This window comes from Aspergillus fischeri, genomic scaffold (genome assembly GCF_000149645.3).
Source record: "Aspergillus fischeri NRRL 181 1099437636244 genomic scaffold, whole genome shotgun sequence".
NCBI classification, from domain to species: Eukaryota; Fungi; Ascomycota; class Eurotiomycetes; order Eurotiales; family Aspergillaceae; genus Aspergillus; species Aspergillus fischeri.
In genome coordinates this window covers 149965-166249 of record NW_001509774.1, presented here as the reverse complement: position 1 = coordinate 166249, position 16285 = coordinate 149965, and the positions used below count along the sequence as shown (strand labels likewise).

At 47.5% G+C, this 16285-nt stretch overlaps 4 protein-coding genes across 4 annotated transcripts; 2 read left to right on the top strand and 2 right to left on the bottom strand.

The window, feature by feature from the left end:
* Nucleotides 1-488: 488 nt before the first annotated feature.
* NFIA_044030 (NAD-dependent epimerase/dehydratase family protein) lies at nt 489-1453 on the bottom strand (the record flags this gene model as incomplete). The annotated part of the gene is made up of 2 exons (XM_001267480.1): nt 489-1197; nt 1272-1453. 2 exons carry the CDS (start codon nt 1451-1453, stop codon nt 489-491), a joined length of 891 nt encoding a protein of 296 aa, XP_001267481.1.
* A 2012-nt stretch (nt 1454-3465) lies between these two features.
* NFIA_044020 (uncharacterized protein) lies at nt 3466-4706 on the bottom strand (the record flags this gene model as incomplete). The annotated part of the gene is made up of 2 exons (XM_001267479.1): nt 3466-4314; nt 4422-4706. The coding sequence occupies 2 exons, from the start codon at nt 4704-4706 to the stop codon at nt 3466-3468; spliced, it is 1134 nt and encodes a 377-aa protein (XP_001267480.1).
* Nucleotides 4707-6118: 1412 nt separating this feature from the next.
* Nucleotides 6119-7876, top strand: NFIA_044010 (DUF3176 domain-containing protein; the record flags this gene model as incomplete). The annotated part of the gene is made up of 2 exons (XM_001267478.1): nt 6119-6731; nt 6789-7876. The coding sequence occupies 2 exons, from the start codon at nt 6119-6121 to the stop codon at nt 7874-7876; spliced, it is 1701 nt and encodes a 566-aa protein (XP_001267479.1).
* Nucleotides 7877-13989: 6113 nt separating this feature from the next.
* NFIA_044000 (uncharacterized protein) lies at nt 13990-14448 on the top strand (the record flags this gene model as incomplete). Its single annotated transcript, XM_001267477.1, has 2 exons — nt 13990-14081; nt 14154-14448. 2 exons carry the CDS (start codon nt 13990-13992, stop codon nt 14446-14448), a joined length of 387 nt encoding a protein of 128 aa, XP_001267478.1.
* Nucleotides 14449-16285: the final 1837 nt, after the last annotated feature.

The window sequence follows — 16285 nt, the reverse complement described above, 5'->3', positions numbered from 1 at the left end:
AAGCTTCATGACTACCTGCGACACACCGGCTGCGTTGTCCTAAGAGCACTGGATCCAGACGCTGTTCTTGACCCTCTCACAGAACCAGTGCGTTTCAGAGCCCTAAGAGGCATTGACTCTAACTGTCTGTATGAGATCTTCATCAAATTAAACTATCCACTATTGACAATGGGCAAACCACGCCAGAAACGTAATTATGCAACACATTCATCAATCCAACCAGACTATGTTAGTAATGCTAGATCTGGCTGGAAGTTGAGATCCTGGCTGTTACGACAGCACGTTCATTCCTTCATGAGTTCTGGACGCTGCTTTGGTCCATACTGGAGCCTGCCACAGTCGCAAGCGTGTCGTCTTCTGGATAGATGATCTTGATGATGCTTGAATTGGACATGTTCCTGTAAGTACCTCTGGAAGACTCATGAGGGCAGTTATGACAAAAAATCCGACATTGTAACAGCAGCGCTCCTGAAATGGAGTTGCCAAAGTCACTGTGCCGCAAACGCAGCCGCATAAACATTCATGTGCTTGACAAACCCGCCTAACCTTCTCGGCCTCCAGCCAAGAAGTTGCTCAGCCCGCGCAGAAGAGCCCCGGAACGTCGTACTCATTGCTTTAGCAAACTTGTCCCCGCCAGCACCCTTCAGCGTCACCGTCCCTTTGAAACCCAGGCTTACAGCCATAGATTCGAAGATCTCGCGCATGCCCTCCTGGCTCGTGACCAGGTCAAAAACAGGGTATACACCCGTTCCGGAGACGCAAGGGAGCTTCGCAATAGCGCACTGGAAGGCTCGTGCTACGTCGTCGACATGTACCAGACCTGGCCTTGCATCCGCCTCCAAAGGGATCTCAATCGACGTCTTCTCTCCACCCCTCGCTGCGTTGAGAAGCGGCGTAACAAAAGACGACCAGATCGTCAGTTCCCTGCCATAAATCAACGCGGGCCGGAGAATCATCACATCCAGCACCTCGGTCGCGTTTAGTATCTGCTTTTCGAGATCACGACGCCAGGCAACTAGCTCCGGGGCAGGTGAGGGTGCCAGATCTACGACGGAGAGGTCGTTAACGGCTCGGGAAGACGAGCCGTGCACCCAGGTCCCGGAGCAGTAGATGAAGCCAAGCTTTGGTCCTTTCACGCCGTGACGCCCGTATTCCTTCTGCCGTTCCTGACCGATAAGCATCACGTTGTGGAGGAAACTATAAGAATCCTGGTTTGCGCCTGAGACGTCGACTAGAATGCCAATGTTCTCGGAGCGGATCACGGAGAGTACGGCTCTGGATCTTCGACCGGATTGCTGCAGAGAACGGGTATTATCTCCTGTCGGGCGAGCTGGGCTGCTTTCTCCTGCGAACGTGCCACGCCGTAGACTGTGTGTTGGCCTGACTGGACGAGCCTGTGGGCTACGTGCTTGCCTAGATATCCCGTTGCTCCTAGGATGAGGATTCTCGACATGGTTGGAATAGGAGAAGAGAGGAATAACCGTGATTTATGCTGATTTATTGAATGCCCTATACAATAGAATGAGAATCTCGAGAGTATGTGATTTGGTTGAAGCTAGGGCTTGATATATGTTTCTATTCGGACTTAATAAGGCTAGAACCGCCGAAGGTCTACGCTCCCGGTTTTATCCTCCTCTACGGAGTACGGTTTTAAGTCCGACAGTAGGTAAGCACCTGATGTCAGGCCCAGTCAATAGCTCTCAAGCTCCGAGGAATCTAATCATACACCATAATGATGGTTTGATTCCAGTTCTGGATATCTCTACTTTGTCGCAGGGAGTTAGTCACTCCGAAGACAGTAGTTACTCATCCCCGTCCCTACCGGACCCGCCCGGAGACCGGAGCGGTTTGCCGATCTAGGATAGCAGTAGGTACACCCGAACCCCAACTTTTATCCACCAGGCAAATCCAGCATCCCTGGGAGACTTCTACTTCATGAGTTTAAGTGTCAACTCAAACCTAACAAGAGGTACTGGGTCCAGGCTGAAGGGGACATTAGCACCTATCCAGGTTACGAGTATGTGCCTTGTCCTTGCTCTTCAGGGCCATCTTCTTTAATTCACGAGCGGAGGCTGTAATAACTTAGGGGCCTGTGCTGTATGATGAATCCAGCTGCATGGTAAGTATCCCATTCCATTCATTGCCCTCATTTCGAGCATGGAAGAGGCATAACTACCTACATCCCTTTTGGGAAATCCGCTCCTGAGCTGGTTAATGAGAAGATTGTATAGAGACATTATACTACTAGGCCAAAAAGGATGTCAGGACACGGGCATTGTCAGTCTAGGCTAGTCTTCGGGTCTGCTCCTCGCTGGATCCCTGAACAAGAGATATTAGGAATATGTTCAGGCTGTAGGGAAGATTGCAACTATCGAATTATATGACCGCTTGCCCGATTGGAAGGGATGTGATTTGACTCTGCACCGGCGCTCTTGGCAGAATATTCGGTAGTATCCGATCATTTGATTAGCCGAAATCATAGTCATTCGTTTAGAAGAATCGGACCTTCATTGATTTTTAATTGGCCATATAAATCACTAATGATTTGCGAATCAAACTAGTACTATTAATTTCAACAGTTATGAGCCTGGCTTGCCCTTAAGGGACGCACGGATTGACTTCTGGTATCATTCTTTGAAGGCTTGCATATTGGAGAGCTCTATCTCATGGTATTTGGCGAGATATCTCATTAGAATTAACTTGCCTAGTTCAGAAGAATTAAAGTTATATTAACACCGCCGTCACCCCTGTATCAAAGCGGACATGGAATATCACATTAAACGAATAAGATCCACCAAAAAGGTCCCCATCATGCTGGATTCGCCCGATGATTACGCGAAACCCTTGAGCGCTCCAACCAGCACGATTACACGTTTAACCACGTTTAGACCGTTTAAATCGACTCCAGCATTCCTTATTGGCCGGAGACACCCACATAGACTGGCTGACCCAATCCGCGGTTTGGGTTGCATAGGGGTTGACTCTGATCTAATCCGCACGGATATGGATGCACATGGATATGGATAACCCGTTGGGTGTACGTGACCTAAAGGCTCATAGAACTGATAAGCTTATCTAACAAGATCTAGGCGTAGGTACGGAGTAGATTCACTGAGAAAAAATTAGAGTTATGGTGGGGTCTATATTTTAGATTTATGGTTAGGATAGTAGTGGTAAGAGATATATCTCCGCACCACTTTTCGTCTTAACCTCATAGAGTAAGTTTTCAATTGACCCATGCCTGGAAAATCAACCCCTCTTGCACCTCCGTTAGCGAGGTCCTTTCCAGCTAGTGGTTTGTACAGAGCCTATAGATTAGAATCCCATAACATACTTAGCTACTAGCAACCTCGGCCACCCTTCCACTTTTGCCCTGTCCCTTGATTTCCGGTTCCAAATATGGGCTTGGCGGAGCTATGTCCTGCTGCAAAGCTTTCGGAGAGAAGAAGACGCTAATGGTCTGATTCAAGTGATTCCATCTTTTGGACTTCCGTTGGGCCAAGTCTGTAAAAACGTGCCCATGTCAGCTAGGCCGAAACCACCAACAAGTATGAGGAGCTCCTCACCGTTCAGGATATAGAGTAATTCAACCAATATGGGCACCCAGATTGTCAAAGCAGCAATCTGCCCGAAGCCCCACTGATCATCTTCAAATTTGTCTCTCGCCAAGCTTCGCAGATGCCTTCGTTGTCGCCACATCATTGTCAGGCCGAGAACCATGCCTGCAGTCAAGAGTCCAATTAGTAAGACCCAAATCATCATTAATATCCTGAACAGCGACTTGTGTAATTTGTCTGCCTGGAATTTCTTCTTCAGAGACTCTATCCAGAATCCAACGGTACCAGCGACGGCAAAGATAGCAACGGTCCATGATGGATATGGGACAGGCTTGATGACGCTGTAGTCGCTTGAGCTGTGCGCGCAGCCATCAGAGGCAAGCCTCCAGTCTGCCCTACTGTCACTGCCCAGGTGGCTCTGGCCTAGGGCAACAATCACTAGGACAAACACTACAAAATAGAGCAGCACTCGCGCGCCCCAGCGCGACCTTGGTTGCGCGATGACCAGGCAGAAGAAGGTCACAAGGATGCTGTTAACTTGCAGGAATGCCAAGGCCTGCATCTCAGCGATCTCAAAGGTGGGCGGGTTCTGTGACAGGTTTGCGATCGTAGCTAGAGCGGACGAACAAACAAAGAAGCCATTCGAGGAGAAGAAATTCGTTTGAACGTCTTTTAAGTCTCGGATGAAGGCGCTCGCTGGCGCTAAAGTGAGATAGAATATACGATAAACAGGACCGATGAGGATGGTAAGCCCGGTCTGTATGCTATATGCATACATCATCTGGATTAGGAGGAGGCACAATCGATCAGCTAGACGTTTGTGGAGAAACATGGAGAAAATTTGTCTCTGCGAACTTAACTTACCCCGATCCCAGAAAGATCGGGGTTTCCCACCCCGTATGTGAGCAGGCACAGATTCTGGCAGTTCTGGACCTCCACAGTGATGTTTAGCCCGTTCTTGTTGGCGTAATCGAAGAATTCGTTGATGGTGCCAAAGTTACATGTCCTATTCTCTCCGATGGATGTTCCTGTGGATGTAGCTGATATGGCGCTCGAGACTTCGGATGGGGTTATTCTCTGTGGAAATGCTCCAGCACCCTGTAAGCATAACAGAGCGTACGCTGCGAGGTAGTGGAGAAGGGGTCGCATGGTCGATTAAGCTGTAGAGCGAACCTCAAACGTGAATTCATTAAGAGGGATTGGTATTATCCAGACAGGGAGGCGCTTTCTCTTGAAATACTCACGGTGCCAGCATAAGTCGCTTGAATACTTCTCACCACGAACCTTGATTCACAGCTGCAGAATAAGTAACCAAGGCTGAGGTCAACTCACTACTCAGCAAATCAACGGTGCCCTACCTGACGCCTTATCGTTGGACGTCAGCACCGTTTACTTGGGATCCATGGTGTATACTGAATTGGGGATAGCCACAGTGCACAAAGTTTGGGACAAGATAAAGTAAAATGAAATTCATCGAATGATAGGGGCTGGGATTGAACAAACGCACGGCCCGACTACCATTCGTGGACATCGTCGCTTCATAGTAGCGCATCAGGATGTCCAGCGTAACGCCAAATCAGGGCTTGGGTAGTTAATTTGGGTCTGGCTGCAACTCAGCCAGCCACACTTCTCTCTAATACATTCTTAAGAGGCTATGTATAACACTGATCCTGGCCACCCACCCTATCCCAGTAGGAAATTTTAACTACAGTCGTCAACAGTGTAAACATTACACAAGGAAACCAGGTCGGGGACACGAAATATGAGGAATGAGGGAGGCGACCTATCATTACCCATAAGGGCCTGGCTTCGCTTCTCGCCCCCAAAATAGCGGCCTGATTCAGCATCAGACCGGGGGATGCATTTCCAGCCCAGCTCACTGGCTGTAGAGCGGGAAATCAGCCGCCACAATAGGGTCGGAGCAGTTGTTAGCCAAAAATGCCAGAGTTAGTGCCGGGGTTAACGCCTAAGTTCACCCTAGCATGGCCGTCTTGACCCGTTTCACAGTACATATACCATTGCTGACAGATTGGCCTAATAATGACCAGCAAAGCCAAGAGAGGAAAGACTGCGCTATGGCATCTGGGTGGGGGGATACGAGAACTGACAGGGATTTATCCCCAGGCTTGCGGCCGCTTGCCTTCAGCCGCAAAACTTGAGCACAGTTCTCATTTCCCACCTCTTCTTCACAGCCTGTAGGGTAAGCTCGGAATTTCCTACCGCCAATTGGAGGTGAACTGCCCCCACTTTGGTAGGAACATGCATGCAGCCAGTTTCTTGGCGTTTGGATCCAGCTTCCTCTTCAAGTGCAAAGAAATAGGCACACTCCTTGGGAAACTTGGTGGTCCGGGTTCGCGGCTTAACTGACTAGTTAATTAAGTTAAGTGCCAGATCTCTGACTAAGATCTTGGAGAAACGCCCCATAGCCTGAAGGCTGATTTTGGTCCCGAATCACTGAAAGTTAGGCATAAAGTCGAACCAGCTACCCCTCCGGGACGTTCTGCGCTGTACGTCGCTCAGAAGCGATCCCAGTCACGGATCCCTAGTTACAAGCCATCACTATGGCTGGAGTTGGTAGTAACCTGAAAGCTCACCCATATGAGCCTTCTCAAACTTCCGAGGTCGGCTCAGAGACAAGGAGTGCGACAACCACTGAGTATAGGCGCCATCCCGTCTACTATCCCAGCGAATGGCTTTTGGAATCCACCAGTTCAGTCGTGGCCCTAGGCCTCCTCCTTGGAATTGCTATTATCTTCTGGTATATGGACAACAGGCCTCTCTCTGCCTGGGGCGGTCGCGTCTCTCTGAACGCGACAATTTCTATCCTGACAACTGCATGCACTACGGCGCTGATGCACGGAGTTAGCGCATTTATCGGACAGTCTAAATGGCTCCACTTCAAGAACAGGCCTCGCAAGCTCGCTGACTTTGAAACATTTGACGGAGCAAGTCGCGGTGTCTGGGGGTCTATTCTACTGCTTACCACTATCAAGTGGAATCTAGCCACCATCGGCGCATTCATCACGATCTTGCGACTTGCTTTCTCACCTTTCACACAACAGGTGGTTTTGATTAAGCAGCATGAGATCATCTCTCCTGCTGACACCGCCGCCTTCGGATATGCGCACAATTACAGCCGGAATACACTGAGTGGCCTGGCAAACGCTGGCGTCGGTAAGCATCGACAACACCCTACATAACCAGAATACAGCTAATATGCTTTCTGGCTAGAGAATGTCCCGCAGGATCCTGGTATGCAGTCCGCAATTATGCAGGCTCTGTATGGTGTCAACACTACAGAACCTTTCAAGTGCCCCGGGGTATGTCGCTGGACCGGGTCATACATATCACTTGGGTTCAAGGCTGCGTGCAAAAACGTCACCCAGGAAACATTGCAAACGGCTACCTGTGAGGGTGACGAAGTTTCCCTGCGGCAATGCAACATGACAACACCAGGAGGAGTCGGCCTTGCAACTCGCGCGTGGTTTACCGAATTGGCGACAGAATACTACATGAACGCGTCGTCGCTGCTGATGGAATCAGTTGGATTTCCAGATTCATTTCCCGAAATAACGCGATTTGCAATCTATAGATCGACTCCGGACTCCAGTTTTCGATTACGGGATGTCAATATTACAGAGTGCTCTCTCTTCCTCACGGCCTACGAATACAGGGGAGCCGAGGCCAATGGTAGCGATTTTTCCTTTGCGAGCAGGCAGGAGGTCGATTTCGGCGTGAAGAATCCCTGGGCGTTCAGGAGCGAAGAAGCCCAAACGGAAACGAAACTCAAGCACTTGTACACGAACGAGTCGACGAGTGGTGGTATCCATATTCCTTCTCTTGCAATCAGCTATGCCAGTCTCGCCGCCCTGGAAAATTTCCTTCTGTCCTCAACAATAGTTTCCGAGTGGGTCGCAGGGAACTTTATCAATACAGACCTCGGTGTCGCCGCTGCTCTATCGGGCGACGTGGACATTAGCAACCGGTTCGACAGAATGGCGACTGCCATGACGGACCACCTGCGGTATGGTCCGAATACCCAGTCTGCACAGGGAGAGATAGTTCAGAGCGAGCCATTTGTATTCATCCGCTGGGGCTACTTCGTTGTTCCGATTGTTACTGAGGGGCTTGCGATTTTGTTCGCCGTCTCGAGTATTTTTAACAATCGCCGGAGCCGTCGTGTTCCCCTGTGGAAGTCTTCAACGCTTGCTGTGTTGGCCTGTCAGCATGAGGCGCGACTTGGGCTTCTACAGACTAGCGGCAAGGATATTAACGAGATCCAGCATGAAGCAAGTAAGGCTGAGGCACGGCTGCAATAGTGCCAAACGTGATGTGGTGTAAATGAGTTATGAGAAGACCAATCATGATAGACAACTTAGTATAAAATATATATTAATTCGCGGAAACCGTCGGAATTCGTACGTGAGCGATACGCCCTCACCACGCGCGAGCTGGCTTGAGACCTAGGGCTGGACGGCAAATGCAAAGACCTAATCAACCATTCAGCAGCTCACTCAGTGACCACAGCACAGGCTGGCCGACCACACAGCGAATCCTAAAGAAGCTGCATCATGTGCAGGGGCAGTGAACTTGGTTAAACAGCTACTCAAGGACTCACTACATGAGGGTGTAAGACATAGCTAACAGTGGTTAGTTCCATCATCACCAGTCATTTTCTCGTCCACCACCATCCCCTAGATGAACACGGATTTGCCCAGGAGCTTAACTATCCTGTCTTCAGAGATCATTAATATCCTGTAACAGTGTCAGGAGTGTGGTGAATAGACCATATTAACAGAATATATCCACTAGATGAAGAAATCATATGAAGTTGAATGTTGAAGCAAGTCTTAGCATCAACAGAAAGAGTAATAACCTCTCATTTCTGTACACTAAATATCATGAGTGATACCAACCCTATGGTATTAAAGTCACTGGAAATTTTGGTGCCGAGTAGTAAAAATTCCCTATACTAAGAACCAACATATAATGGACTTAGCTCAAACCATTAGTAACTCAGGCATTTTACAATTAAAGGCTCTACATTTCTGTTGTGCGTATATCTCTGGGATGATTTGGGAACCTATGTTTCAACAGACCTTCATGAGCCCTGCAGGGCCTCCTTTTGTCTCCTCCATAGTTTCATAGGAACATCAAATTCCTTCTCCGAATTTAGAACCATTCTCGCCGTTTTTCTACCGGCCGCGTGCCAGCCATAGGTAATTCAGAGTTGCTTGGAATTGATCCTCCTGCTGGTCTAATTTCCTTGAGGAAGGCTTGACGTCTCTGCAAACCTACCAGCTTCATTTCTGGGAAAGCATGTATTTGTGAATCATTCAGAGCAAGCTGTTAATGAATCTTGCTTGGATAACACATCATATCATAGTGCAACTCAATCTAGGTATAGTGCTTATCTAACCACGCACGCAAGTTATAAACAGTCAGGCACTCTAAAAATAGACTCTCATGTATGGTAATTCCCAACTGCTACCGCAGCTTCTTCGCAATAACCAAAGCCATTAGACTATCAACTCTGAGACTTGCAAGGCTAACATCATCCTGCAAGCCAGAGAGTTCCATGGCTGCCTCAGCCCCCTCATGGAAAGACGAACTCCTCCAGCAATTGATTCAACCAATCTAGCAGTTTGCGTATACCCACGGCAAGAATGCAACCAATTTCAGCTATGATTATAGACGCGATGGATCTCCTATACACCAGCCGCCATGATGGTTTTGCCTAGTCTCCAGTGACAGTGACTTTACCTGGCTAGCTGCTTGTATCTGTGAGTTAGGTCTTGTTGGTGTATGGCTTTAGGGAGTAAAAGACGCCCTAGCCCTTTATCACTGCCTGTGATGAATTCATCTACACTGAAAAATCTCGTGCATCTTGATGAGCTTGTGCCGCGTGCTGGTAGCATTATTCTAGTTGGGAATGTTTGGGCTTCAATGATGGACATTTAGCAAGTCAGTTACAAACATCCGTAGAAGCAGCCTCCGATGACGACGGATGGGCTATGCTCTCCAACGTCGGTCAGCTCCTGACCTAAAGATATCCAAACTTCGATTCTCGCAGTTATGGGTATCATAAACGATGTGATTTGATTGCTGCGTCTCCTTTGTTCGAAAGCAGCCGCCAGCACTTATCTACAGAGATTTTTGTGCGCAATAGGCGCCGGAAGTCTTAGAGATGTACGGAATATATATATCCTTGAATTAGCATATTGTTTAGAGCTTTATGGAATGTTTGAGCACCTTGAGTAGAATTTTCGTTCAGGAAGGCTTCGGTGTGTGATAGAATATACTAACCTGCATGGAGAATATGACACGGGCAGAGGCTGGACTTGACTCCCGAAGAAGAAGGATAACCCGGCACGACCGAACTGTCGAATTTGGAAAGGGCTTCTTCGTCAAGCGGGGTGTTACTAAGAAATACAAATGCTTTGTAGCCAGAGTCATCAGGGCTGGGAACCCCGTTCCAAGCGGACGACGCCGGGAGTTGCAGGTGTTGTGGGCCGAGGAAATGTAGGTAGATCCTGGAATCACTTACTAGTTTCCTTTATAAGAGACGTCGAAACCGCTCATACCTTTCGCTTGCAGATTGTCCGAATCATAGATACCTGAAGCAGTCCAAGCGCTATTGGACTGGTATATCGCAAGGTCAATGCGAGGCTTTCCTGATCTCAGGATGTGCTGATTCCTTCCCTGGTACCCAAGTACATCGCCCATGTGCCGCCATGCGGGTTGAATATGACTCCATGAATCGGTGGTGCCATAGCTGAATGGCTGATAACCCGGCCAGGTGGTCTGCGCATATGGCACACTGTACGCCATGCCGTGGATGACCATCATTGTCAATCCCCCAGCATATGATTATTTGATCGAGAGCAAGAGCTCTGGGATGGTCCGGCTATATGCAGGCTGGAAAGCAGCTCCATCATCCGATGAAATATCACTTTTGCCAGAAAGCTGGGTTGGGCTAGACAGAGACTAATAGGCATCTACGATATCCTTAAATCTGAGAGATTCCCCTTCCAGATCATCCACTGACGGAACTTTGTTCGGCTGAAAATAATCTTATTTACAGGTTACTATATGGTAACTAGGAGACTCATAAAACCTGTATTGAGAATTTTATTCTATGTGAGTTAGCTAATTTAATATAGTAATCTAGATATTCTTAATAATACTTGCTTGGAGTCTGCTGATAATTTGTATTATAATACTAAAATGATCTGCAGTATATGCTCTGTATACATACTCCTCAATATATGGAGTATACATATGTACCTATAAGTTACCTTTATTAAATAGAAGTAGTAGGTATACTGCATTTATAAGACTATATGAATGGGCAGACTTAGCGCTCTTTAAGAACCCTCATATCTAAGGAAGTATAAGAAGTAATTCTATACTATCCTCCTAGGCTGCTATCTATTAAGCTCAGGTAAAAATAACAAGGGTAATTTACATAGTATGTAAAGGATCCACAAGACAGGGTAGATGAGCTTGACTAGGTAAAGATTGGTAACAAATGGAGTCTAGTAGCGGACGAGTATAGGAATGTAGTATATGTGGAACATTAATAGATCACTGATTAACAAGAATAACCCTTGTCCTCCTAACTTTAAAATGGATCTGTGAACCATAATAGGCTGTTGGCGATTGAGTTCAATGATGCAGATATTATATTGCGTTGTACAGAATGACAAGCGCCTGTTATACTAGTGGACAGTCTGAACCTGGGAGTTTGTGAGAGGTTTGGCGACTCGTCTTTGACGTTGGGACGAAGACGTCATGGTAACAGGTCTAGGGGCTGTGCTGGTTTGTGCTGAACCACGTCAAAGGTTTCTTAGCCATAGGAAACAAGCAAATGTGGCGATTCGCTGAAGTGGGTTAAAGCTGACAGGTCAGATTTGCTTGGTTTTTAGCGCCGATACTAGCTCCCACTTACTCTGTACATCGAAGCACAATGAGGTTTTTGGTCTTTGGATCTTCGATTTCGTCCGAGTCCTTGTTTCACACGAGCGGCTTACATGAAATCTTGTCAAGGCCTCAAAGCGATCACCCATGTCTCATAAGTCTGCAGGGAGACTCCAACGATGGTAAGAAAGGTAATCCAGACAGGTCTCACGAACCAGATCGGCCGAGGCCGTGCTAGACTTCGCCAAGGCGTCACAACAGCTTCGCAGCCATTATACTGTAGAACCGGGATGCTAGAGCCGTGCCATTGCCAACAGCCGCAATGCATAGTAAATACATTTGGAATGAATTTTAAATAGATTCCTCAATTTTCATTCAAGGACTTCCATCGCCAATTGTTGCCATGTTCACGAACATCATGCAACACGACCAAGTGAAACAACTATGGAGAGCTTCTGTTTGGTGGGAATCGTGGCATTGCATAAGGCGTCATCCTTCCCTGCGAGGACAGCGCACTTAGCGTCATGCCAAGCATAACTGGTCATTTGGCACCCGTTCGGTAAAGGCTGGCGAGCGTGCTGAAGTAGACTGGACCTCCTTTTAAGCTCACGATAGTCTATGGAAATCTCTGCTGAAGCGAGTCAACCCAGACCTGAATGACAGAAGATATTAACAGTTCAGAGGAAGACAGAAAACAGCTCCTAGGCGAGACGTCAGTACAATCAGACAAAATGCGCTCTATTTTCCAGAGCTCTCTCTTTGGTTCACTTGCTCTCTCCATCGCAGCGAGGCCGGTCATTGATCAGATAGTGGTCGGGAGCCACTATACCGTTGAAGTTGTTTCTGTCGAAGACGGGAAAGACGAGGCAATGGGGAATGCAGGACTTTATCTATGCTCAGAAGCAGGATTCCGGGGAACTTGCATCCATTACACCACACCTTGGGGACAGTGCAGTAGGTCTACCTCAACCAGTATGATGTACTGGCGAGAGAAATGGCCTAACATGTGCCCACACAGCAAACATATGGCAGACTTTTCCCCCAGGTCGACATGAGGGAGTTTCTGCCGCTGGAGCTGATCCTGGTAACTGGTGCACTCTGTACTCGTGAGCATCCTTCACCCAGTAGCAAATGTGCCTATTAGATGCAGCTACTGATTTTTTGTATTTATATTTAGGCAACAGAACTGCCGTGGCCGTGAGCTTCAAATCTACTATCCGGGTTACAAGGACCTCAGAGAGGTGGGTTTTAACGATAAGGCCGCCAGTTACAACTGCGCTGCGCTTTGATGATCTTGGAGTGTATCTGGAACATCAGAGACTGTTATGTGGGATGACCAACAGCGCCGAGTTTTGACGTTCGACTTGGTTTGCAACAAGTGCACAACGTAGGTATGTGGAGGGCAAATGATTGTACCGAGTCAGGGAAGTTTAAGATAGCTTGCCAGGTTTGGATTTAACAACCTTGGCCTGAAATGAGATGTCCTTTGAGAGAATCACTGCGAAATTTCCATTTCAATTGTCTACTACGGTAGTTCTACCTCCATACATCCAATGTCTAGCTCGGCAAGCTTCTCGGTTGTGAGAGCTTTTCTTCTCTACCCGCACTTGTTGTCAATCAGGGTACAACCCATTCAATCAGATATCTCACAAGACGAATGTGCAAAAAAAAGCCATTTCTGCATCTGTTAGATTTGGAGCCAGAAGGAGTTCACACGTAGATGAGAGATCTGTTTGACGACAACACATATGCTGCGGATGTGGACATGATTCCAAAACTCCGCCGTAATATGGTGCAGTAGGCTGGAGCGGTTGAAGGAGAAAACTTGAATCCAACCCAGTACTACCCTAGGCAGTGCCGACGACTACTATTGCTATCGGGTGAAGGGCAGTCCACCTATTCTACTAGACTAGATATTAGTGTTATATTTGTTTGGCTGCACCAGCGGAGTACTAGTCTCAACTTCAGGAGCTGAGATTCCGCCGGTTACACACCGACGCAAGGGGTGAGAGAGAAAGAATACTAGGCTCCAACGCTCTTACGTACGGCCACACTACCATATATGTAGCCTAAGATCTGCGTGTATATTAATTGAGCAGTTCTCCTCTTTGCCCTTCCGGCAGTATTCCATCCACAGCACACCAATAACTAAACAGCGCAAAAACAACCACTCTATCTGTCGTACCATCCACATTTTTCATTGATTTGATCATGTCAAACACTGAGAACACCCGCGAACGGACCATACCTATCTTGCATTTAAGAGACAAAGCGCCAAACAAGCGGAACAAACCTAGGGTCTCGGACCGTTCGTGGGATGAGCCGCGGATGTCAGGCCATGCGATCGGGCAAACGAGTTAAGGGTCGTCACCTGACAGATCTGTAGTAAAAATCACCATGGACGAATATCGAGCTTCCTTTAACTTAGATCAAGAACGGACACTCAAGACACCTCAAGAAACTGAAAGCAGAGAAGAGGCTCGGCGAGTTCGAAATCGAATGTGTCGTTATGATGTGGCCGTCGGTTGACATGATGCGGACCGACGGCTGGACAGACGACGAGACCGAATTGGCCTTAGAAAGATACTATACTGGTGCCCAGTAGTACGTAGCCCCCTAACTATCCAATTTGCCGCCATGCGGTCGAATCTTGGTAACATTGCTAACTCCACAAAGTTACCTTACGCCCGACAATATCGCACCCCCCAGGATGATTGAGCAGTATGGTGCCGACTGGGGACAGAATGCCCGGGGTATTTACTACTGCCCTTCCTATTCTCTGGAGTGGGTTACTTCTGATTACGATCTCTGGCTACCGTCACTTGATGGCATTGATTGGAATCATTTTAGTGAGTCCAGTCGCCGCTCGAGAGCAGAAACTTTCCTCAAGCATGTTCTTAACAATGAACGATGGAAGAAGAGTGAATATGCATGGGAAGCCGACGCCTGGACAGATGTTTTGGTCAGATGAAGGATGACCCAGTGCTGGCCGTGTTAGTTTCTCCCTATTGGTGCAGCTTCAGCGTCTGATCTAATGAGCCCAGAGATAAGCATGAATACAACACCGTTAAGCTGAAGAGAGACCTGGTGTCATGCTTATTAGTGGGTGAGCCTAAGTTCATTAAGAGAATTCCAGATGCAACTTTCGGACTTGCAACCTTCAAACCAAGAGACTACCCGAATATTTTAGAAGAATCAGATTTGGACCATGACCGCCATGAAGCACTCCTACTTCATCGACATTGTGGTCTTATTTCTGATCCACGCTGGGGCTACACAGATCTTGTATTTCCATTCGCAGTCTATGAGGCTAAGGGATGGGGTGGTGATGCTTGAGAAGCACGTCGGCAGGGATGTTCAGCAGGAGCTGTATATCTCGATATGCTAGATAGCCTTGCGCGGCAGCCAGGAAAGGTTGGGCAAAAGAACAGAGTATATCAATCGGCAAAGAGTTGCAGCGAAAACCAAGTCTTCATGTTTACCCCATTTGGTGCTCACTGGCATATCCTGGTTGGCTACAAACGACCGCGGCATGAAAGCGAGTATGCTGGGCACGAAGGATTTAGTGAGTCTGTTTATGTGAGACTGGTCAAGAATTAGCTTCAGTGGCGAGTTTACCTGACCTTGGAATGGTAGATTTTCCAGAGAATCTGGAGCGGTTGTGTTGCGAGTATGCGGAAAGCCTGGGAACTCCTGTTGCTAGTTAACCAGATACACCTTTGGGGAGCAACCAATTTCCGAAATTCCATTATCCAATATCTGAAGCAGTGGCATGAATTCGGCAGGAGATGTTATGCCAATGATGTTGATTTTCTGTTCTCGGAGCTCAAAACAGACAGAGTCACGAAATATGGGAAAGAGTATTGTTGCATACCCGCGGCTTGCCTTCAACTTCCAGACTGGGCCAACCAGCTCTTGGAGGAAATTCGTGGCAATTGCGGGAAAGAGTTGTTTTCCGCTTCCGCGAAGCCTACCAAAAAGATCTTTCGGCTCTGAGTGATTAATGGCCCGCGGCTATTACATGCGTACGTGGAGACTGTGGCCCACTGGGCACTCCAGGATATCCTATTCTGTCCGAGGAAGAGATGGTAGCGCACTATCGCCTGATCCACGGGGCAGACGATGAAACAATAGCAGAGCTTGTGCGCGTTTTCGGCGAAGCAAAAGCGTTTGGCAGCGATAACAATCCGCTGCAGGTAAGAAAGAGAAAGAGATCAGAGAGCGGAGAACCTGGACCATGCACAAAACAGTTGTGACGTCTGATATATGACTGTGGATGCATAGATATCAGTGTAAGGCAGGACGGATCTTTATGCATCTAACTATATAATACAAATTAAATAATAGGTGGTTGATTAATGATGGTTAATGACATGGGAGGAAGCAGCATGTTTGATGTCCGGGCAAAGATGGCAAAGATATGGTTCAGATTGATTGTAAGGAGTGAGTGAGCGCAAACATCTACATGCTGTATGTTTTTCTTCCCAATTTTTTCCTTTCCTTTTTTTTATCTTCCTTTTTCTTTTACTTTGTTCTTACGTTTATCTCTAGTACAGCCTAAGAACATTGTGGAGTTAAAGCATATTCCTATCAGCTTCCACCAGACACTAGTAAAAATATCTCCCCCTGCTCTTTATGTCTTTATATCTGTGACCATAACCTACTTAATCTCTTTTGATGTCTCCCTATAACTACTAGAAATCTTAAGGTATGGCCCTGTGATTGTAGGAAGCATTATCCTTCCCTGGCTAAGAAAAGTAGTAGAGTAGTACTAATAATCTAGTATAGGAGGCTATGCACACCCTGGG